Source organism: Nyctibius grandis, chromosome 9 (assembly GCF_013368605.1).
Source record: "Nyctibius grandis isolate bNycGra1 chromosome 9, bNycGra1.pri, whole genome shotgun sequence".
Lineage (NCBI taxonomy): Eukaryota > Metazoa > Chordata > Aves > Nyctibiiformes > Nyctibiidae > Nyctibius > Nyctibius grandis.
The window spans coordinates 211,313-235,174 of NC_090666.1; the positions used below are offsets into that span (position 1 = coordinate 211,313).

General features: G+C 45.3%; 1 protein-coding gene across 7 annotated transcripts in view; it reads left to right on the forward strand.

Annotated features, from left to right (window-relative positions):
* Positions 1-23,862, forward strand: part of CLASP1 (cytoplasmic linker associated protein 1) — a 200,300-nt gene that overhangs the window by 9,648 nt on the left and 166,790 nt on the right. For all 7 annotated transcript variants that reach the window (XM_068407464.1, XM_068407463.1, XM_068407465.1 and 4 more), the window contains one exon: positions 3,753-4,227. In XM_068407464.1, the coding sequence (XP_068263565.1) occupies positions 4,033-4,227 (195 nt within the window). In that variant the 5' untranslated portion in view covers positions 3,753-4,032. The remainder of the gene's footprint in view (positions 1-3,752; positions 4,228-23,862) is intronic.

The following is a 23,862-nucleotide window of genomic DNA, read 5'->3' on the forward strand; positions in this document are numbered from 1 at the left end:
AGCACATAATTTTGATGGCTTGTGAGTGAAAGAGAGAACTTTATTTTTGCAGTGACAGAGTTGAGGTGCTGTGGAGAATAGTTATTTTTCTCTTGGATTATCTTGTCTGCGTGTTGACATTGTCAGACACAGCCTAACCCATCTCCCTGAGTGCAAACTGCAAGCCTAGTAGGAGGATTGGAGAAGACCCTTGCTTTGGAGCCTATATTCACAACCCTTCTCAAAACTTGGAGGAGCTCCAAACGCAGGACCTGTGCCACTGAGTTGTTAGTTTTGACTTCTGCATGACCGTGCTTCTGTGGGAAGAGGATGTACTCAAAATCCTAGTCCTAAATTGTTTGCATCTTGTAACATCAGCTACCTGAAACCCATGGCATTTAAATTCTGCAGGAACAGACTGCTGGGGCTGAGACTGTGCACTTGTGTTTTCCAAAGCTTGTTATGTGGGGAGCATCTGCCGAGCTGATTTCAAACTTGATGGGATATAGCAGCCATATGCTTCATTGCCTGGGAGGTTCAGTTTTTGTCAGCTTGGGTCTTGGTTTTCTCGGGTGGTATTTTTTCCACATCTTCCTGTGAGGAAGAGGAGGAGTCAACAGACTTCCTAACATGTGTGGAAAACAGGTTGTTTTTTTTAAGTTTAAAAAAGTGCAACATAAAACACCTGTTGGCTGGTAGATGCAAGCCAGCTTGAACCTTTCCTCTTGGCTTACTATTACTGTTTTCCCCAGGATTCAAAGACCTCTTCTCCCCTGTATGCATTTGGTGGTGGTGCCATAACGTATAGTCGTCCTTCTTTATGCTGCAGTCCTCAAGATTGTGACACAAACTGGTTCTTCTATAGTGCACCATAATTTTTATCCTATGCCTTCTTTCACATGTTTAAAAAACGAGGAACTTGAAGCAGAATTTGTTTATATTAGTTTGCTTAAAAGATTTTTTTTTTCTGTGCTTGTAGGCAGAGACTTACAAACTCTTAAATGAAAACCACATAGAAGAAAGGCTTGAAGCTTTGAATGTTCCTTTCTCATGACAGTATGGCCAGCTAATGGTTTCTTGGATGCGTTGGGACTTGTCTGTGTGTGAAGTTAATAAAAAACGGCTATTCTGTGGTAACTAACAGCCATTCACACCCTCCTGTAATCTGAATGTTCAAGTTTAAGCAAGTTCCACATTTCCATTTTAAAAGCAATTAGGGGACTGACTTCACCATGTTCTATCCAGGAGACAGAACTTCTAATCTGGAGTTCAGAAGTAAACCACACAGCGAACTTGAAAGGTTTCAGCTAGAACATGGTAGCTGCTGAATATCGCGTACATGCCTCTTCTCCAGTAGCTCTCTGCTAGTGAGGTGTCCAGTGAAATGTTGCCCTACTATGTGCAAACCCTTCTTTTAGATGCTTAGAGACTCCTGTGTGTAGCACTGTCTCGCAGAACTGCAGTGCCTTCAGGAAGGAACAAGACCAGCCCATGCTGGAGGGCAGGGCAGGGGCCAATATTCAAAGGTACAGGCAGGGAGACTCGGAGGAAGACTTCTGCTGTGCTTTTACGATTGCTTGAAGCTGCCCTGCTTTTTTTGCCTGTGCTGCCATGGGTAGTCAGAGCCATGTCGTGAACCATTTTGGTAAGGATAGGAAAGCTCCCATCTTTACGAGTCGGTGCTAAACTGAGATGAGAGAAACTGCAGTTTCAGCAATAAGAGAAGCCAGAGCTTTCCTCTCGTTTGGAACCAGTGTCTCTCTTTTAGCAAGAAAAAAGGTGTTACTCTAACAGTATTGATTGGGGTGTTGACAATTTTGGAATTTGAAGTCAAATCACTCTTAAAGTGACTTGAATGGGCTGCCCAGGGAGGTGGTGGAGTCACCATCTCTGGATGTGTTTAAGAAAAGACTGGACATGGCACTTAGTGCCCTGGTCTAGTTGACATGGTGGTGTCAGGGCAACGGTTGGACTCGATGATCCCAGAGGGCTCTTCCAACCTGGTTGATTCTGTGAAGCAAAGTGGTGAGAGTTTGGTATGTTCTTTAGACAGTTCAGGTTGGGGTAGTGGTCACACACAGTGAGCTGTTATGGCACTAACTTAAAGCCCTAAGTGCTGTGTGTGCAGTTGTAGCTAACGCTTCCTTGCTGCTCTGGAGGGTGAGGTTTTGCTGGTGAGGAGGGAGTTTAGTCTACAGGCACAAACAATCCCTTCTGGCTGATGGTAGGATTTGCCAGGCAGCTGGTTGAGGTGAGTCCCTGGCTCTACAGAACCAGTTTTGGTTGCTGTCAGCCAGCGGGGATTTGAACTGGCTGCCTGGAACAGAGGGACCTGCTCTCTGGTGGCTCCTCCTGCCTGGTGAATCAGCGGTGCAGCCAGTGTGGGCAGCTGGGACATGCCTGGCAGCACTTGGGGCAGTTAGGGAAGCTCAAGACCACAAGCCTCTGTGCTGCCTCTAGATGCTGTGTTTGGTATTGGTAAGATGTGGCAGTTTAAGTCTGGCCAAGGAGGATGGAGGTGAGATAAAGAACTGAGTCTGCTGTGCGAGGTGTGCTTTGTTTCCAGGCTGGGGTTCTTGTGTGTATCCCATCTGCTGCCAGATCCTCTTTGTTTTATTAAGACTTTTGTGAAGGCCTTATTTGCTCAAACAGAAGGTATTTAAATTTGCTGCCCAAGTGCTTCCAATTAATGAACTTCTGCCTCCAGCTTCCTTCCAGTTGTTTATTGAACCAGGTGTCTGCTCCACAGCCTCTTCCCTTGCTCTGGGCTTGACCTGCTTTCCTCATGCTGGCGGAAAAAGTAGGGCAGATTTCTGGCTTTAGATATTATTAGACAGGAAACAAAAAGACACTCTGGATTTTCATCACCCCCTCCTAAAAGAGCTAATGTGTGATGGGGGAGTGCTTCAGGAAGCAGTATGGTGATGCCGGGAGCCTTGGTCTGTGGGAGGGTGGAGGACAGGCCTGAGGTCTGTTCCTTGTCTGCCTGGAGGGGTTGGTTTGGCTGCAGATGGAGGGACAAAAAAGCTGCATCTGGGTCCCTGATGAAGTCCTTGGACAGGAGAGTTTCTAGAGTTGAGGAACATAACCAAACCCCAGATGATGCTGTGCCTCTGAGTGGCAGCAAAGGTTGACCTTGCCTTTCTTGTGTGTGGCCTTGGTTCTCAGGGCACCACAGACACTGTTCTTTACACTATTGCACTAGGCCAGTGCTGTTTCCTGGGCACGTGTAGTTGGGATGTAACAGGATTCAGCCTGGAAACAGCTTGAGCACCTGGTTGTTGACAACTGCTCTCATTTTGCGTTCCTGGAGCCCAGGGTTAGTGCTGTATCTTGCTGGCCAGCTGATGGCATTGGTTGCCGAAGGTCAACAGTCAAAACAGGATCCAGACCTCTTCCTGCTTTCACTTCTTAAAGGAGATGTGTTTTCCTGGTGACCTGCTTAAGGATTTTATCTCTGCCTTTGTGGGTGGATGGTGACGTTGGTTGTTGCAATAATATTGATTACTAATCAGCTCTTACTTAAGCGCCAGACTTACTGTCACTAAAACTTCTAGGGAAATGATGAGTAACTGCTGTTGTAAAGAAGAACCAGAGGTTTTTGTCCTGACCTACCTTGTCTGATTCCTTAAAATAGAACAATGCTGCTCGTATCCAGCTTATCACAGCTTTGCAGCTGTATATGAATAACCTATTTTGTGACATGCTTTCGATCTTCTTTTTGCTCCAGTCTTAATTTAACCTATAATACTGTTCTTTTTAATTTCTTTCAGAATGGAGTGCTGAATTGGGAATTATTGCAGACTCAACAGTACAGCACAGCTCGTTGCTTCGTCTCTTACTAGTTATTTAAATTGGACTTTCAATATCCTGCCAGCTGCTGTTCACACACACATGGTGCATTGTTGCCATTCTCAGAATCGCATCTTTGAAACCCAGACCCTCAGTAACCTTCATCGAACAAAGAGGCGACCTCCTGGATTCATTTATAGAGGGATTTCTTGGACCTGCTGCCCTCTAGCTTTCTTGCTGGTGCTGTATTTTTAAGACACTATGGAGCCCAGTATGGAGTACTGCTTAGCGCAGGTGCTGCAGAAGGATGTTGGAAGGAGACTTCAGGTTGGCCAGGAGTTGATCGATTACTTCTCAGATAAACAGAAGTCCACTGATCTTGAACATGATCAGACTATGCTGGATAAAATGGTTGATGGACTGGCCACTTCTTGGGTAAATTCCAGCAATTATAAGGTAAGACCTGTCAGGTGGAATGTGATTACAGTCAGAAGTTTAAATGTCAAGTGCTACTTGATCTAAGTGAAAGTTGTATAGTAGACTTTCTAATGTACTGTTCTGTAAGCTGATAATTATGCTGAATCAACCATTCTTGACCTGTTTTTTGGTGGTTGATAGTCAATACGATATTGAGGACTCAAGGCAGTAAGAATTCAGTAAGCGGGGTTTTAATAATGGATTTACATTTGGTGTTCATACTTTGTGATATCCTGGTTTCTTTTGTGTACCTTGTTAGATGGTGGCATGCTTTGATCATCGCAGTGGTTAGCAACGTTAATTTCCTGTGGTATTAAAGTTTATAAAACTGCAAAAAGCGTATATAAACAGGAGGATTTTTCATTGTCATTAAATCTTGCTAGACTTTTTTTTCCTATTTTCTGTGGGCAACTTAAGTACAATTGATCTGCTGTGCTTAGCTCAGGAGAGGTAGTGTGTGTGTATGCAAGTTCTGTTGAATTTGACAGCGTTGCATCCATGGGTATGAGTGGTAGGACATTGAACTCCACTGCCTTGTTATCCCTGCCATGTTGCTTCATCTCCTGACAGGTTGAGGGGAGGGCTTCTCAGCTGTGGCTTGGAAAACTCCTGTCCTGGTCCCTTCTAAGAGAGTACTTAAGCTGTTGTGTGGGATGTAACTGGAGACTTTGTTCCTTTCTGATAAGCCTAGAAAAATCTGAGAGTTAAATTTCCTACAGGGCTGAGTCTGAAGATAATTAACTTAGAGTTGTAATGGAGTTCTCGTATGTAGAAGTGAAGGACAGACTAGCCGTATAGGTTGCAAGTGCTCTGGAGCTGAATATCTTCAGATTAATTTAAACTGTCTTTGACAGAAATTTTGATTGAGAAGTGGTTGTGAGATTGCAGTGTACTGGTCAATGTGTTCTGCACAGCTGCATTTTTATCTTCATTTTTGTCACCAAGCAGCTGTGGTAGAAGCTGTTTGGCATGTAGGAACAAAAGAAAAAAAAAAACCAACCAACAAACCACCAAAGCCAATACAGTCTCAGCAGAGAGTGCATTCTGGCTGAGCACATGAAGAAATCTTAGCTTGCTGTCATTAACAAGTGGCATACATATGATTTTCTGAGAGCATTGCATGTTCTTACTCCCCCTTTTCTTGCTAACAGGCTTTCTCTTAGACTTCCATGATTCTCAGTGGAAGGGTAGCCCAAGCACAGGAAACTGGAAATTGTTACAAAACAAGGTGCATTGCAAAGTGATGCAGTAGCACTTTGTACTTCCAGCATCACACTTAGTTTGTGGAATTTCTTTAAGGATAACTTGTTCTCTCTCTCTTCCATCCTCCTTCCCAGTCTTTTTTCTGCTGATCTGCGTACTCAGTGTTCACTGTGGGATTCATTCTCTGGTACTGAAGTGCCACCGGTTTGTTACTGCAGTGACTCTGTTCCAGAGCTCATGCTACTGAGCTGGCCGTTCATTAACGTGTGTGTTCTAGAGATAGCATTTGCTGTGTTTAATAAGTTTTAGTAAGTATAACAGAGGCATGTGTTGGATGTCTGGAGGGTGTTTTCTCAGTGAATGAGCGTGATGGAGCACGTGAAACCTCTAAGTGGGGTAAGCTTGCTACCTGGAGGTTAGTGATGTAGTGAGGTCTGCTTCTGTATCCAACCAAGGCTTAGTGCATCATCATATGCCAGTTTCTTCGTTTTGTTTTAGTGCCTCCATCTGTGTTATTGATGCCTTTCTTCTTGACTGCTTGTGGGGTGGGGGTTCGGAAGCTCAGCTCTCTCTGGTGTGAGGGAGAACAGGGTAGCTGGTGTCATCTGATCCAGTTCATGGATTAGTGTGACGACCCTGAGAGTGAAAGGCCAAGCATCACTGCCTTAGAATAGCCATCTGGAGAGCTAAACTGCAGTTGTTTGGTCACGGTTGAAAAAGCCATTACATTTGCAGTCTGTTTCTCTGCTCACCTCACTCCCTTCATTTGAAAAAGTATCAGTTTAAAACAAAGATGGAGATCATCTGCATGACCTGAAATTTCCTAACACGTCCGTGATAAAGTGTGTGCTCTCAGAAATTAGACTGAGACCCATTATCTTGGAGATCATCGAGTTGATTCATGGCTCCTGCTTGTCTAGGACTCTTCTAACTAAACACTTGTGCTTGTATGTTACCACGGAGAAAACATCAGCAAAGCACATCTCTGAGGTAATCCAGTTTGGATTAAAAGGAGCTTCAGCTAATAATGAAATTACTATGCCTTTATGAAGTGTGTGTGGGTTTCAAGCTATCTCCCTCATTGGCGTGCAAGCCTGAGCTACGTACGTCATTACCATCATGGACAGTTTTAGGCTTTGGTAGTTTTCTCACACATTGTTCCTGTTTTAACCTGACACTATTTTACGAAGTCCTTGACCTCGGCACTGGGACTGGAGACAATACAATCTTTTCTTTCAAGTGATGCAGCAAAAAAGCAATGATGGAGGGGGAAGAGATGCTTCTCTTTCCTTGGAGCTGTCCAAGTCGGTGAAAGCGTCATGTGTGAAACCGTGAGACCTAACACACTTCTGGTAGCACTCTGAAACTCTTCTAACAAATGGCCTTGTGACCTGGACACTGCTCCCTGCTTCGTAACAGGCAGCTGCCTTGGGTGCAGAAGGCACTCAAATAGTTCAGGGTGCTTTTCAAGTCAAGGAAACATGAGGTTTGTTACATGAAGCAAGGCACTGAGGTCCAGTGCAAGGGCATTTGCTGATCTGTGCTTGCCAGGGGTGCTCCTGCACTGCACCCAACAGGCATTGCCTGGCCTGCATTTTCCCAGCAGTACTTACAGGTAGGTGGAAGACAGAAGAATGCCGCAGGGTGAAGAGATGATTTCTCTTTGAGAGCTCTTCCTCTTCTCGGAAGCTCAGTTGCTTAGAGCAGACAGAGCATGGGCGCTAGGTGTTGTGGGGCATATTAGCGAGGTGGGGCTGGGGAAGGTATTGCAGGATGCTGCAGACCAACGAGGAATCCTGCCTCTGCTCCATTTCTTAACGTGCCTTGTTTGCTTGGTCTGTACTGTTTCAGGATGGTGGTTCTGCTGGATGCACTTTCTTCCCCTGCTAAGAAAAATGTTATTTTGCAGAGCTTTGAATCTCTGAGCAGTAACTGAGGCCTGCGCTGAGCCATCTGCCTTGAGATGTGCAACAAAACAACGCAGCAGTGTCAGGGGCTTCAGCACATCGTCGCAGCTTCACAATCCTGTAGCAAGGAGAGCGAGCTGAAATCATCAGTAATTCCTTGGTGAACAATCTCACTTTGAGCTCCTTGTGGCAGTAATGCTGTTGTGAAGTAGGCAGGATCTCCTGACTCATCTGTGGCCGATGTGCCTTTCTCAGTACCCAGACTATGATGTGCCACTGATGTTTCATTTTGAGGTGTAGCATAAAGGAATATGTCCAGGATCTTAAAAGTAGTCTTCTACCAGCCTGATATTCCTAGAGGTGAACTGGGGGTGTTTGACAGTGACCTTCTCTTGCCTGCTTCCCCACAACAGAAGAGTATTCTACCATCACCCCCATCTAACAGTGGGGATGAGGTCTCTTGCACCTTTTTCTTCCCTGTGATGTGTAGTCTGTGCTGTTGGAGTTGAGGTTTGTGCTGGAAGTAGCCCTCGGTATTACTGGTCTGTTTTTGACTAGCAACACCCAAGAGGAATTCAGCTTAGAGACGTGGTGGTGACAGAGTCTTCAAGCAGGTCAGGGTCCATCAAATTTAAGAGAGGTTCTACTCAGTGTTTTCTCATATTGCAGAGCGGTAGGAGAGGCCAGTTTGAAGTAAAATGGGTGGAGGTTTGCAGCGAGGAACTGGATGAAACTTTTTTTTCCTGCGCTTCAGCAGGTGGTGATTCTTCTGGTGCTGCACTGCTCTCACTGCGCCGGCTGTGCTTGCCGAGGGGAGTATCTCATCCTTGCATGGGATGATCCCTTTGCCCCAGTGCAGCTTGATCTGTGTGAGGCTCTGTGCCCAGCAGCGCGCAGGACTGGACTTTGCTATGAACGTGGAGTAAGGAACTGATGTGGTTAACAGACCTTGGTGGCTGAGGACACTTCCACTTGCGAAGGCCTCCTGGCTGAACAAGCAGAGCTGTGGTGGTTGTCTCACACAGTCTGTCAGGGTGAGAGCTGTGCAGGGCTGTGTTCTGGGCTTCGTTTGTGTTCATGTGTGCAGGACTTGCACATTTGACTTGTTTAGCTCATAGTTGTTTTTGTTAGTTACAGAGACATCACACTCTTTAAAAAAAAAAAAAAAATTATGGTGAGATGTTACAGAGAATTTTTTTTATATGATGAAATATTGCAGGGAAACTTTATCACCCCTGACAAAACTCCTAATTCTGTTAGAGAAAGCAGCCTTCCATCCTGATCTGTGTCTGAATATCAACCAGTGCAAGAGCATTCTTCACTGAGCTGAAGAGAAATAAAACTTATATACATAAATTAGCTGGCTTTCTTAAACTGTGTATTGAATAATTTTTTTTTTGCTTCTCTAATTGAGGGGTAGAACAGATGGTGCAGGCTTCGTTTAAAGTGGCATCCATTAGAGTTACTTAAGCTGATGAATGGTTGTTCACTATACCATGTTTATTGTAGTTGAAATTCAGTGGAAGAAATCCTGAGTTAAGAAATAATTATAATGCATGGTTATAGTTGATATGATAATTTGGTAAGTGTGTTTTGTTGAGTATTTAATGCACAGAGGAGAAAGACTTCACCATCTGGAGAAGAAAAAGAGACTTGTAAAGGGTTTCCAAACAGCTGCTGTTAGCTGGTGAGTTTTGGGATGCTGAGGGGTAAATGAGGATCAGTAATATATATATATTCATTTAGCAATTTCAGCCCTGAAAACCCCTTTACCATGAAGCTGTAATTGCTAATAAAAACGAATTAAATCAGTTTTGGTGCCCAGAAGATATGAGAAATGAACTATGGAGGAAGAGTGATCTTGAGATCTGGACTTGTGAGTAGAGCCTATTCCTTGCCTATGCTTATACTACAAAAGGTATCTTGGCAAAAACTGCTTCTGAGGACTCATGTGGAGAGAGGAGCTGTCTTGGGAAGGGCTAGAGACTCATTGGGTTTGAACTGCATTTGCAGAGTGTGCCTGGTCCTTGACTTTTAGGCTCCTGTGCTGGCATTCTCCTAATAGGTGGGTTTTCCTGCCTTTAACTTAGGAAAGAGCAGACTTTTGGCTCCAGGATATCCAGTTTCCTGTAGGCATTGATGTTAATTCCCAGCCCAGCTGATCAGTTGTTTTTTCTGTGGCTCTAGCAGCTGGCCTGCCTGTCCAACACTTACTGCTCTGTGTGGTAATTTGATCAGATTAAGGGGCAGCTCTTATCTGTTTGGTATCAGCAGTATGGGGAGTGCCCTAGAGGATGCAGTGCAGAATAGGTCTGTAGCAGCTGGGCTAGATCAAATTTAATACTAGCCTCAGTCCTTCTTATTCAGGAGAGGAAAAAATGAACTGCTGTAGCAAGTCAACATTTAAGAGTTTTTTCTGTGGCTTTTTCTTAACACTAAAAGGTAATAATGACTGGTTGTAGCAGGAAGGGTTGTCCTTTTTCAGCTGGGGTGGGAAGAACTGTAGTGGAATAGTAATACTTTCTGGTTGGTTTATATACAGTGTGGATGTGCTACTGGTAGCGTAAAACAAACAAAAGGTTTGTGAGCCTGGGTGTACCAGACAACAAGTTTTTTCAGTTGTTTACCAAGGTATTACAAAATCAAATATAAATAGTGAGAACCTACAGGATCCCAAGGGAGTGTGAAGAGCAGAGACCCAATGTTGAAATAAATAGGACTGAAGTTTGTTTCCGTAGTCGCATGTGCAAGGTCTGTCTAAGTTAGTACCCTGTCTCTTGGTGGCTGGTAGTGGATGGTGAGAGATGAGTAGAAAAATGGCATACAAAGTGTCTCCCTTGCATATCACAGAATCAGTCAGGTTGGAAGAGCCCTCTGGGATCATCGAGTCCAACCATTGCCCTGACACCACCATGTCAACTAGACCATGGCACTAAGTGCCACGTCCAGTCTTTTCTTAAAGACCTCCAGAGATGGTGACTCCACCACCTCCCTGGGCAGCCCCTTCCAATGTCTAATGACCCTTTCTGAGAAGAAATTCTTCCTAATGTCCAACCTGAACCTCCCCTGGCGAAGCTTGAGGCTCTGTCCTCTTGTCCTATCGCTGGTTGCCCGGGAGAAGAGGCCGACTCCCACTTCACTACAACCTCCCTTCAGGTAGTTGTAGACTGCACTAAGGTCACCTCTGAGCCTCCTCTTCTCCAGGCACTGGCTTGTAGAGATCTGACCCCTTGTTTTCACTTTCTGACCAGGTTTATATTACATTCCCACAGGATTTTAGTGCTGGGACTGGCTCAGGGCAAGAGTGGTGTTTATGGCTTTTTATTAGAGCCGTTTTCTCTTGTGTGCTTGGTAGTGTGGCCGCCTTGGTATTGGCAAGGCCAGACAGGCTCTCATCTGGGACTGAGAGTCTGATCAACACACAACAGACTGAGCCATTGTGGTTACTAAATTGAGAGGATAAAGCTATTCCTTTAATGCTGGTGCAGCGTTTCAGTCGCAGCACTTCAGTGCCTGTCACTAGGGTTTATTCAGAGGTCTGGCACCGTTCGCCAGCTCTCGGGAAACCTCGGCTGTATTACTTGACTGCAGGCTGAGGGTCACAGCTGATGCATCGGTGGGAAAGGCAGATTATTGGGGGATTTATTTTCGTGGGGATAAGGGTGTGCTAATGCTATTGTACAGTGCCTTGTTGGGCCCTTCCGTGGCATGTGTTGTACAGTTCTAGTTGCCCGTCTGCGAGGAAGGAATTCAAGCTGGAACAGGTGCAGGGAAGCGCCAGCGTGGTGTTTAGGGGTTGGAGAGCCTGTCTGACCAGAGGAGACTAAAAGTTTGACTTGTTTAATTTACAGTATGAAGGCTGAGAGGGAATAAGACTGCTCTCTATAAATACATCAGAGGGGTGAACATCAGGGAGGGGAAAGAACTATTAGAGCTAAAGGGCAAGGTTAGCACAAGAACGAACGGGTATAAACTGACAGTGAGTAAATTTAGGCTGGATGTGGGATGAAAGTTGCCTGCAGCAAGAACACTGAGGGACTGGAAGACTCTTGGAGAGGGACAGATAAGGACAAGACACCTATTTGGTTTTAGGATAGATCTTGTGATGATTTTGAATAGTTTGTATATAATATAGAATAACAGGATTACGCATAGTGATAGAGAAAGTTCATTTCAGTCCTTTGTGTGGTAGGACAGGTAGGATCCTGTGCCTGAAACTGCTCTAACACTTTGAATAAACACAATTATTTTTAAAAGTGTGCTAGTTTTGGTCCTGGGAAATCCCAAAGTGACTTACAGAGGCTGTTCATGCTGTGCCCGAGAATCATGTGCCTGTTACCTCTGAGTTACAATTAGCAGTCGCTCCTATACGTGTGTGATCCAGCTCCCCTCGCGTTTAGTGAGTAGCAGGGTGAGTAGGGGAGAATCCTCCTTTTGGCTGACATGGTGAGTCCTGCTTGAGGATCGTTGCTGCACTGGAGGTTAGTTGCAGTGATGGGTTTACTTTTTTTTGCTAGTTCTGTTGTCCTCTTGATGCTGAAAGAAATATTCCCCAGGATCCTTCCACCAACACCAGCCTGTCAGCTTCTCAGGTAGAAGTATACACACTCTTCCATGTCGTCTTTGTGGGCTATTCCTTGAAGTCATCTTGAAATCTGTTCTTACATTACCCTTTGAACTTCAGCATGAAAATCACCTACTGATGGTCCCACTGGCAGTGGAGTCTAGTTACCTCTGACTTTTTCTAGTTTTAATTAAGTCATTTTGTAAGCAGAGAAGTTTTATGAAGCCTCATTTCCTTTGACTTTTTCTATGTAGATTTGCTGGTGGCTACTGCTGTGGTTTTCCTCATGCCGAGGTCTGTCTCTTAATGGCACCTCTTTTGCTTGGTTAATATATTTCTAAGAGCATAATGTCTTTGGGATCTCTATTTTCTCTATCACATTAGGTTAAAGTTTGCTAAAATTGGTTAAAGACCTCAGAAGTTGTGGAGAAGACAAGAATATATGAATGACAGATGAGCAATTTAACAATCTCTTCCTTAAAAATAAGACTGAAAAATACCTGATACATAGTAATAAAATACTTTTTTTTTTTTTTTTTAAACCTTCTAGTGTGTTCTTAGCATGAAGTACAGCTAAGTTGGTTTTTGGAGGAACAGCCCAGTAGACTAGGCAATCTGGTGCAGGGATACTTTTTGTTTCAGATACAGGATTCTGGCTCTGGCAGCCCTCCTTTTGCAGCAGTTGCGTTTTGAGACTGAAAGGTAAGATTTCCTGTATGGTAGTAGGATCAGCTCATAGAATCACAGAGTAATTTGGGTTGAAGGGCCCTTGGACTTAATCTAGTTCTATCCACCATATAATTTTTTACAGTCAAGGCCTTAAAACTTGTTTCTTATTTGTTTTCTAACAAAATTTATTAGCACATAAGCAGTATGTGTCCCAGTGCCTATGTGAATCAACTCCCATACAAATGCTTTGGGGATGCTAGTGATGACAGTGTAGCAGTTTGGGTTTGTTTTAAAGGTGTGTGAACTGTCTCTTAAGATGAGCCACCCAAGGTACTGGTGACAATCTAAGTGAGGCTTAGCGTGGTCTGATTTGTCCCGCTGCTTGGCTCACTCAGAGCTCCAGGTTTCTGATGGCCGCTGCTTGGCTCACTCAGAGCTCCAGGTTTCTGATGGCTGGACTGTTCTGTGAGTGTGTGTAAAGCTTTCTCATGTATTTGTAACCCATGTGTCAGCTGCTCTGTGGCCCTATCATTAAATGCAGGAGGGAAGGTGTGGAACACAGTGGAGACATGTAGTCTCTGATTTTCTCCAAGCGAACGTTACCCCTCCCACGAATTGTTCATTACTTTCTTCCTACATCAGATCTCTTTTCTTTTAACTAGGCAAAACCTGCTATGCTCCTCACTTGGTGTTGCTTTTGTGCCAAACGTGAACCTTTAAAACAAACACTTGAGTATTCAAGAATCAAGAGTCCCAGTTATCAGAGCGTGGAAAGCAAGATAATTTTTTATAGCATGGCTGGGAGTTTAGCCAGAGGAAAGAATGTGTAGGATTGAGCCCTGCGTTAAGTGTGAGAAAGAAAATTTTGATGAATAGTAATGCTTTTTCATCTCCAAAAGCAGCTTTCTGGAGAGAAGTTTGTGGAAACAATGACAAATTAGGTAGTAGAGCACCAATCTACCATACCCTTCTTGTGGCTGGCTCTGCTCAGAAGAGCAGGGCGTGAGCACCAGTGCAAAGGCTGGCAGTGTCTCTTCTGGCACATGGAAGCATTGGGAGGTTAATGGTGGTGTTACCACCTTGCCAGGGTAAGAGTGTTCATGCCAGTCAGCCGGTGGCTCAGAACCTGATAGCAGCAAATGGCAAACCTGAAGTTGCTTCTACTCAATGTATTTTGAAATTAATACTGTTTGAGTAGTATCTGCGTTCACTGTGAATTGTACGTTAGAAAACATGTCTTTCTGCTAATTGTCTTAGTTCCTTGTGTGTCTGTTAGAAATATGTTCCATTCAAAGACAGTATTTTTGCCTTGTATTGTCATGACTCCATTTGACTAATATCAAGTGACACAATCATGTTGGGTCTAATGGGAAATCTTACTGCAAATGGAGGCACCACTGCTTATGCAGTGATGTGGAACAAACGTCTGCTTTTAACAGTTTAGGAGGACTTCATGTCTTGCTATTGGGAGCTTAAATAAAGGGGATGCCCCTTGATCAGTGCTATTTAAAGCTGAATGTTACAGGCTTTTACTGATGTGTGCCTATCATCAAAGTTGTCTGGTGGAGCCAGACCTGTTAAGAACCCAATTTCTTTAAGTTCTATAAATATAGAGAACTCTAGCTTTCATGTTGGAATAAAAAAGTGTACCTGAGTTTTGGAGGGAATCCTGTTTGCTCATAGCTGATGGAGTCAGTCCTGTTGCACCAACTTAAACCAATACTCCTAAATAGACAATCACAGAGTGGTTGGGGTTGAAAGGGACCTCTGGAGATCATCTAGTCCAACCCCCTGCCAAAGCAGGTTCACCCAGAGCAGGTTGCACAGGGTCGCATCCAGGCGTGTTTTGAATATCTCCAGAGAAGAAGACTCCCCACCCTCCCTGGGCAGCCTGTGCCAGGGCTCTGGCACCCTCAAAGTAAAGAAGTTTTTCCTCATATTGAGATGGAACTTCCAGTGTTTCAGTAATGTATCTGTGCATGTTCTTATCTGTTTAATCAGAGTGCTGTGGACAGAATGATCCTTGGGCAGATGCTGGTGTGTGCTCCTCACTTTTTAAATTAAGACCCTGGAGAAGATAGTTGTGTACCTTGTTTAACTCTTGAGACATTCAAAGGAGCACTGCAGTGTTGTATCCTGAGGAATGAAGGGTGCCACTGACGTGCTGCTGCTATGTGCATGGCTGACCTGCTTGACCTCCAAAAGGAATTTCTCTTGCAATGATTGGATGTTGTATGGAGAGCTCTAACTGCACACGGGTTTTAGTAGGTACCTGCTCTTACAGATTGGAATAATTATTTTTCTTTTGTATGTCTGGCTAAAGATTTTCTTCCAGGCCTGCATATGTGGCTTTCGTGGTAGTCTACTGTCCACCTCTTCTACCTTCTGTCCCTTTAGGTCTTTGGAAAGTTGTTACCTGTATAATGTTGCTGGACTGTGAATAAGTCTGCGTGTGAAAGACTCCACCAGCTCCAGTCCCCATCAAGATCTGAGCTTTCTTGTTGCCTTTAAAGAGCTCTGCTTCTTTCTTTGTGTTGCTGGGGTCCTGTTCTTTCCATGCAATTTCATCTGTTTCCTTCTGGAGTTTCCTGTTCTATTAAGTTAGGTTACAATTAATGAGAAGCTTTTCTCAAGCAGGAGGGCATGTGCAGAGAAAAGTGCAGTGGTTCTTGTTTGAAAACTTGCACCTAGACGTGGTGTGATGAGAACTGGCCCTACAGGCGAATTGGAAGGCAGGAGCTGACATCTCAGGTCAAATGATAGTGCTTTGAAGGTGGGGATGTGAAAACTTCAATGTGTGGAAATGCTGGGAGGGGTGGAGGTGCGAAAAGGATCATCCTAGCTAAGGTACCAGGGTAAGACAATTCCCTCTACAGCAGTAGTGATATAAATGGGACAGAGGTGGAGTGTCTGGGAAAGTTGGAAGGGAAAGGGTATGTAACCTTCAGTCTACAGCTACCTGAAGGGAGGCTGTAGCGGAGTGGGAGTCGGCCTCTTCTCCCAGGCAACTAGCGATAGGACAAGAGGACACAGCCTCAAGCTTCACCAGGGGAGGTTCAGGTTGGCCATTAGGAAGAATTTCTTCTCAGAAAGGGTCATTAGCCATTGGAAGGGGCTGCCCAGGGAGGTGGTGGAGTCACCATCTCTGGAGGTGTTTAAGGAAAGCCTGGACATGGCACTTAGTGCCCTGGTCTAGTTGACATGGTGGTGTCAGGGCAATGGTTGGACTTGATGATCCCAGAGGTCTCTTCCAACCTGATTGATTCTGTGATTCTGTAAGAGCAGAAAAGTGAGCTACTGAGAACCATGTGAGAACTTTTAGCTGTTCAGGACAAATGGGAAAGGCTGGATTTTAGATCTGCATGAAATACAGCAAATTTAGAGACTTAAACTTGAAAAGTATCCTTCAAGTTCCTAGGCAGGGAGAGGTCTTAATTGAGTATTAGGTACTAACATGGTCTTTTCTCAGCTGTTACCCTTCACTGTGCTATCCCTGAGGTGTCTGGGCCTGATGGTAAGCGATGGCTACCTTAGAGGCATCTTTCAAAGAGTTTTCTGGTGGCCGTTTTCAGGAGGAAGTAGTGCATGGGAATTGTAGTAGAAGAGTGTGCTGTAGCTGGACAAACACTTAAGAACAAGAGTTGGTTACTTTTCTAGGTGGTAGCTCTCTTACAAAACTGAGTCATGTGAAAGGTGGTGTGAGGATGGCTCGTTAGCTTTTTTGACTATGGAAAGCAGATTTCTTATGTAGTGAAGTCATTTAGGTCATGTGGGTCTCATGGGTTGCCCAGTCCTTTCAGCTAACATAAAGGATGGAAATGAGATGAGGGGAAAGTTGACTTAGAGAGGAGAGCCAGGATGAATTGCTGGAGTATGTATGTACTAGGTGCTCTGGGTGGGTACTTCAGACTTCCATGTGTTACGTGTTTTCTGTTTTTAACTAGAATCCAAATTTATCCCAGTTGTTTTGTGGGAGTGTTTTATGATGATCCCAAGATCTCTGGTCCAACATCAATATAATTACAGAATCACAGAATCAGCCAGGTTGGAAGAGACCTCTGGGATCATCAAGTCCAACCATTGCCCTGACACCACCATGTCAACTAGACCATGACACTAAGTGCCACGTCCAGTCTTTTCTTAAACACCTCCAGAGATGGTGACTCCACCACCTCCCTGGGCAGCCCCTTCCAATGGCTAATGACCCTTTCTGAAAAGAAATTCTTCCTAATGTCCAACCTGAACCTCCCCTGGTGCAGCTTGAGGCTGTGTCCTCTTGTCCTATTGCTAGTTGCCTGGGAGAAGAGGCCAACTCCCACTTCACTACAGCCTCCCTTCAGGGAGTTGTAGACTGCAATAAGGTCACCTCTGAGCCTCCTCTTCTCCAGGCTAAACAACCCCAGCTCCCTCAGCCGTTCCTCGTAGGTCAGACCCTCCAGACCCTTCACCAGCTTGGTGACTAGGCGCGCAGGGGTGGCTGGGGTGGTCCTGCTGTTTGCATGCTCCCAGCAATGGCTGTGCTTTGGATGTGTGAGACATCTACTGAGGAAGTGTGGGGAGCTGTGTGAGTGGCCATGTCTCAGAGAACTAGTTGTGCAGACAGGGGAATGCTGGCAGTTCAAAAAGCCTGGATAAAGGCCTCCAGGGAATCTGAGCGGGTGTGCGGGAGCTGGGAGCTTGGAGGGGAAGGGAGCTGCTGATCTGAGGAAAGATGGGTCTGTGGGGAAGGATGAGGGTGGGATAGACTCTACTTTTCCTGTGGGGAGATGTCTAGTGGTGACTGTCATGTGGCAATCAGAGGAACAAAGCAGGAGGACAGGTTCTGGTGTGCCTTTAATTGGGGTGAGGTAAGCACAGGCAAAGAGAAGAGGCTGAGGGCAGGGCTTTGATGAGATGGTGTTCATCAGGGTGGGAGGTGAGCCAGGAAAAACTTCTGGGAGGTCAAGGAGATGACTTGAGCCTGTTTATCTTCCTTCTGTTTACTTCATGACTATCAGCAGCTGTAGGTGACTGGCATCTTCAGGCTGGGAGGATAGAAATGCAATGTGGTGTTGGGGTTGCTTTCTGGGGATCAGAAAGGCACTTGTGATAAGTGAGGGCAGCAGTTCTGATAACTGAATGTATGCCAGAAAATGGCTCTGCAGCCAAACTTGGCAAGTAAGCTCTAAAAGCTGCCTTTTTTTAATCAGGAAAGGTGTGGTAGGGTTGGGACAATGGGAAGTCTGGTACTTAATTAACAGCCAGATCCTGCTGCCATTAGAGTCAGTCAAACTCAAATTGACCCCACCTGCTGCAATGTGCTGCTTAAGGCATACCCATGTGCAGCTCTCTGGAGATGAGACTTAATTTTGGATGAACACCACAGCTGATGTGGGAAAGATCTGGGTTTTTTTAGTTTTAACTCTTGAAATGCTTGTAATAACATCTATGCCTGTGTTACTTGTGGGCATATTAATAAGGATTAATTTACATTTGAATTTTGTTTCTTATGGATTTTTTTTTTTCTGGGAGACATTTTGAAGCTAACTTTTGATAATAGGTAATTGGGGGGTAACTAATCTTGTTCAGTATCTTTATAGATGATCTAGACGTAGGGATTGAGTGCACCCTCAGCAAATTTGCAGATGACACCAAGCTGGGTGGGAGTGTCGATCTGCTGGAGGGTAGGAAGGCCCTACAGAGGGATCTGGACAGGTTAGATAGATGGGCCGAGACCAATGGCATGAGGTTCAACAAGAACAAGTGCCGGGTCTTACACTTCGGCCTGGTGAGGCCGCACCTTGAATACCGTGCCCAGTTCTGGGCCCCGCGCTTCAAGAAAGATGTTGAGGTGTTGGAGCGAGTCCAGAGGAGGGCGACCAAGCTGGTGAAGGGTCTGGAGGGTCTGACCTATGAGGAACGGCTGAGGGAGCTGGGGTTGTTTAGCCTGGAGAAGAGGAGGCTCCGAGGTGACCTTAGTGCAGTCTACAACTACCTGAAGGGAGGTTGTAGTGTAGTGGGAGTTGGCCTCTTCTCCCAGGCAACTAGCGATAGGACAAGAGGACACAGCCTCAAGCTTGGCCAGGGGAGGTTCAGGTTGGACATTAGGAAGCATTTCTTCTCAGAAAGGGTCATTAGCCATTGGAAGGGGCTGCCCAGGGAGGTGGTGGAGTCACCATCTCTGGAGGTGTTTAAGAAAAGCCTGGACATGGCACTTAGTGCCATGGTCTAGTTGCCATGGTGGTGTCAGGGCAACGGTTGGACTCGATGAGCCCAGAGGGCTCTTCCAACCTGGTTGATTCTGTGATTGTGTGAAATGTGAATTTGTATTGGAAATTGGGGCTTCCACACCAGTTACTGTGGCATTGTGTGAATGTGGCATCTTTGAAAGATGCTGTTTTGTATAAAGCTTTTACAAAATAGAAGATGGCAAAAAAAATGCTTGGGCTATTCCTGTTTTTTGTACTGCCACAGGAATTGATATGAGAACAGCCCAGCCCCTCTCTGGTGGTTTGTAGTTTGGCTGGAGTGCACCAGTCTCCCACCTGTGATCTCTGGGCCACCTGGAATTGGGATTATTGTTTAGGGAACTATGAAAGATAACTTGAAGGAAGTGAGGCTGTTGCCTGTGGGCTTACATTTACTCTCTAGAGATTCACATCCTTACTAGAACATATATGGGTGCCTGGACATTTCAGAAGCTTGAAAACTGTTGCATGTGAATCTTGAGGTGGGAGGGTCCTTTTTTGGCAGATAAGAAAAATCCTTATGTCTTTCTGCATTTTACTGGGGTGTATGCAATGTTTGTACCTGTAACAAAAAATAAATTCTTAGTTCTGATCTTCCACCTTGATTCGATTTGAAGATCTTAAATCAGATGAAGCCCTATTGCTGTGTCAGAAGAAACGCTTTATTCACAGAAAATAATTGGTTGGAGTGCAGGAGGAACTGCTTGGGATTTCATGAACTGTATTACATGGGAGATCAGATGAACTGACCTAATGACCTTCTGCCTCTAAAAAAATCTGTTATTGGTGCAAATAACATAGGGTAAAGAGATCATAGGCTTTGCTGGCTCTGTTCTTTAATACACATTGATGATAGACAGATAATGCTGTTTTCAGTTGTTTTTTTCTTCTCTTGTCCTTGCTGTTTCCTTTGCTCTTCCTAGATCAGTGGTATGAGAAGGATGTTCCCTCTGCTTCCAGACAACACTAGTTTTGACATGCTGCATTCTGCTCTTGGTTATTCTGGAGGAAACTTAGAATCTCATTTGACTTGAATACAATTCTTATAGATATATATGTGTGTGAGGAGAGCAGCTGACTTAACATTACACGCTAGATTGTGATTTGATATTAAGGCTTCAATCACAAAGGGGTGTCCTTGTGCAGAAGGTTACTTGCATGGGTCAGTGCTGGGTGATCTGTCAGGGTGTTTGTGTCATGCTCTGATCATATATGAAAGGGTTACTGTTCTGGAGGAAACAGAAGTGCTAAGAATGAGGTATTTGGAAGAGCCCATCAGCAGATGCTTGGTTGTCCCAGGACCTGCAGTAGGTTCCAGATTCTTGCAAGAACTTGAGGTGCATCCTGTTCCTTTGAATTGGGGGTTGAGGTTTGACAGGGATTGAACCCAGGTGAGGCTGAGAGAGGGGTCCTTTGCCAGGAGATCATCTTCTCTTTCTTGCTGACAGGTTCAGTGTTTGTGGATGACACATTTAAGCTGCATATGGATATTGTTTTCATCTTTGTGCCATCTGTTTTGAATCTGTGCTGTTCAGTGCTCATTTTGGGAACAGTTGCATACCTGAGATGGATCTTTTTTCTTTTATGTAGCATCAAAAGATTAAAAGGAAACTTGAAAAGAAGCATACACTCTTCATTTGACTTGTACAGATAATTTTCTCCTTAATGCAGTGAGCTCCAACTTTCTTCTGTGAGCAAGTTTGTGCACATGCACCAGGAGTCTGCAAGGGGAGAGTCGGGGAGATAAATGTTTGGTTCCAGGGGAGCTGTAATCTGTTTTTTGATGCTCTTTTGTTAGTAATGAGTAAGTGATCTGGTGCACTCTGGACAGTTGAGCCTCACATGTTAGTCTTTGGTGGTTTTCTGGGCCTAGTGGATCTTGGACTGTGGTGATGGCCTGTGCCTTGTGTAGTGTCTTCTTTCAGTAGGGACCGTATCTGTCTAGAATACTTGGGTTGGAGCATTTAATGGACTCCTTCAATGCAGATCATGCTGTTTGCCCAATGCCTAAAGCCTTCACTAGAACTATTCTGCGTATAAAACTTCGTGGAAGTCCTGCTTGTTAGGAGGAACCCCCTGCTTCTCCCCTGATCTTGTAAGATCTGATGTAGAAAGATTTGATGCATGTTGAGGAGATTCACTGCTCTTCTGATTGGCGTAGTTAATGATACACATATCCCAAAAGTCTTTGATGCTAGATCAAAAGAAAGAAAATAAAATTAGATGGATGAGATCAATATAAATTTTTAAATTCTGTAGTGCTTTTCATCCAAAAGGATCTGGAATTGCTTTTCAGACCAACAAAATGGCTAAACCCCCCATTGAAGCATACTGCTTTCACCTGCTTGGACAGTAACCTTGGCACAAATGTATTGCTTTCTGTCAAGGGGATTGGAGGGCTTTAAATATTGATGCTCTGTTTGTTAGTCACTGGACACTAGGGCAGAAGCTGTATTTCATTCCTAGTTCACAGACAAAGTAGCAAGGCAATCCGACAGAGAAAATTTGGCAATGGGCTAGTGAATTTTAGTACTCTTTAGCCTCCGAACTAGTCACTGGGCTGCTGGTGAAGTGCAGAGCAGGTCTGGAAGCTCAGCTTGCAGCATATAGAATGGAGCTTCCAAAAGAGGTCTGGGAGAACGGCTTTCCTCCCTGACAGCTCTTCCCTTCTGGCTGTGCTGAGGGTAGGCCCTGCTGCACTGTACGTCCTGCTGAGCTGTGTCCCTGTTTCAGTCGTGCTGGTCCTGATGGCCATCTGTTCCTGTGGCAGGCAGGTGCCACAAGCCTGTGGAGATAAGTTCCTGCCTGATGTTGTTCCTCCCTTTACAAGCAGGAGCTTGTTCTGATTCTTGCTGCTAGCTGGAACAGTCCTTTGCTCTCAGAAACAATGGTCTCCAAACTTTGTTAGCAGGAAGTCTCTAATTAAAAATAAAAACCACCAAAACCCACGGCAAGACAGGAGATAAGACGATGCCCCTCTCCTCCTTCCTTTGCCTTCACAAGTTTTCTTCCCATTCAGTCTTTCTAGAGCTACAGAAGTCAGGCCTTGTGGGACTTGGATGGAAAGCTGTGCAGGGTACTTGCAGTGTACTCTGCCTCCCTTCTGCCCTCTGAAAGGAAAAGTAAGTGCACTGAAGATAGAAGAGAGTTTGCCAAAACAGCAGTAGAGAAGTTCTTTCTCACTGTCTCCTGCTTCATGTGGAGAAGCTCTTCCTTCTTTCTCCTCCCTCATTTGCTTCACCAGCAGTTGCATTGGGGACCTTGGCTCCCGAGGCATGCTGCTGTTGCTCTGCCTGCAGTCTCTGCCCACCACAGCTCTGGCAGCCCAAAGCTTTTGCTTACCAGGCTGCTTTGGAGCTTCCTCGGTGCACTGTGATATGACTGAGCACAAGAGCCTGGTGTGCAGCGTTGTCACCTCCATTTGGAGGGAGAGGTACAGAAGCAGTGTTAGGAAAGGGCTTGTGCCAGATGTGGTGGGAGGGAGCCCTCCTGTGTGTCTGCAGTAGGCTGGCAGGCAAGGTGACTTGGTAGTGGAGAGGAAAGCCCTGGTTATTTTTCACAGTCTTTCTGCTTTATGTTTCTCAGATTCGCTTTTGGAAGTAGCCAGACCACATCTGCTCCGTGCAGTGCCAAAGATAGTGTGCAGCTGCCTACGGAGCATCAGGTCAACATACTTTCTTCACAGAATCAGCCAGGTTGGAAGAGCCCTCGGGGATCATCGAGTCCAACCATTGCCCTGACACCACCCTGTCAACTAGACCATGGCACTAAGTGCCATGTCCAGTCTTTTCTTAAACACATCCAGAGATGGTGACTCCACCACCTCCCTGGGCAGCCCCTTCCAATGTCTAATGACCCTTTCTGAAAAGAAATTCTTCCTAATGTCCAACCTGAACCTCCCCTGGCGAAGGGAGGTTTCTATGAAGCTGTACGTTGCTCCCAAAAGAATGGAGGCTGCTCCACAAATTCCTGTTGAGAAGAAGGATTCCTTGCTGTATGGAAGGGAGGCTGGGTGGGTTGCTTCCTAGCCTTGCCCCTTTAGGTATAAGAACATGATTAAATTACTGCAGGTGAGTTTTGTGTCTGGAGACAACAGTTACAAGTTAAAGACCATCTCCCCGGGTTGCTGAACTGTGAGCAACTGAGTGGGAAGTGGGTTTCTGCTGATGTAAAGGCTTGCTGGGAAAGCAGGTACCCTTGCAGGGATTAGCTCCAGGGGAAAAGGTGTTTTCTCTCTAGTTTGTATATGCAGGTGCTCTAGCTAATGCCACATGCAGATGCTTCTCGTTCCAGGTTAATGGTGCCTTGTTCCTCCAGGTCTCAAGGAGGATGTTTAAAGAAGAGAGAAGTGTATTGGTAGAATTTAGTTGCTGGGTCTGGTCTGTTCGCCCAGTTCCTAAAGCCACCACAACGAATTCACTCAGGAGCCATGGGAAGGGCTTAGTTGCTGCTGAGCTGGTGGCCTTAGCAGCAGTAAATTGTAATTATGCCTCCAGTATTTTGGGCTCTTGGGAAATGACCAGAGGGCAGAGCCTTGTGACTTCCCCCTTCCCAAACATATTGCATAGTCTTGGTTTGAAAGAAGAAAACCTCTCTTGCAGATCTGTGTTAGCCAATAGTGCTGCTCCCGCTCTGGCCTGTGAGGGAGCTGTGTGGGTTTTATTTCATGTGAAGAAGAGGAGAGGGATAGTGAAGAGTGGTTAATACTGAAGAGCCTGCCATTAACCCTTAGCTTGCAGCAAGCCCTTCTGCCTCCTTTGGTTGCTGAGGTGGTAATGACAAAATCCAGGTTTGCAAACCACAGGTCTGCACCACAGTGAAGTTATTCTGTGTGGGCATCCAAAATAGCAGTCCAGCGTGTTTACGGGGTGGCTCATGAGATGAAGCTTTAGATACCTTGCAGACACCAGCAGGCTTTTCAGTTGTTTCTGTCCTGCTTGAGGTGTTGGAGCGAGTCCAGACGAGGGTGACCAAGCTGGTGAAGGGTCTGGAGGGTCTGACCTGCGAGGAACGGCTGAGGGAGCTGGGGTTGTTTATCCTGGAG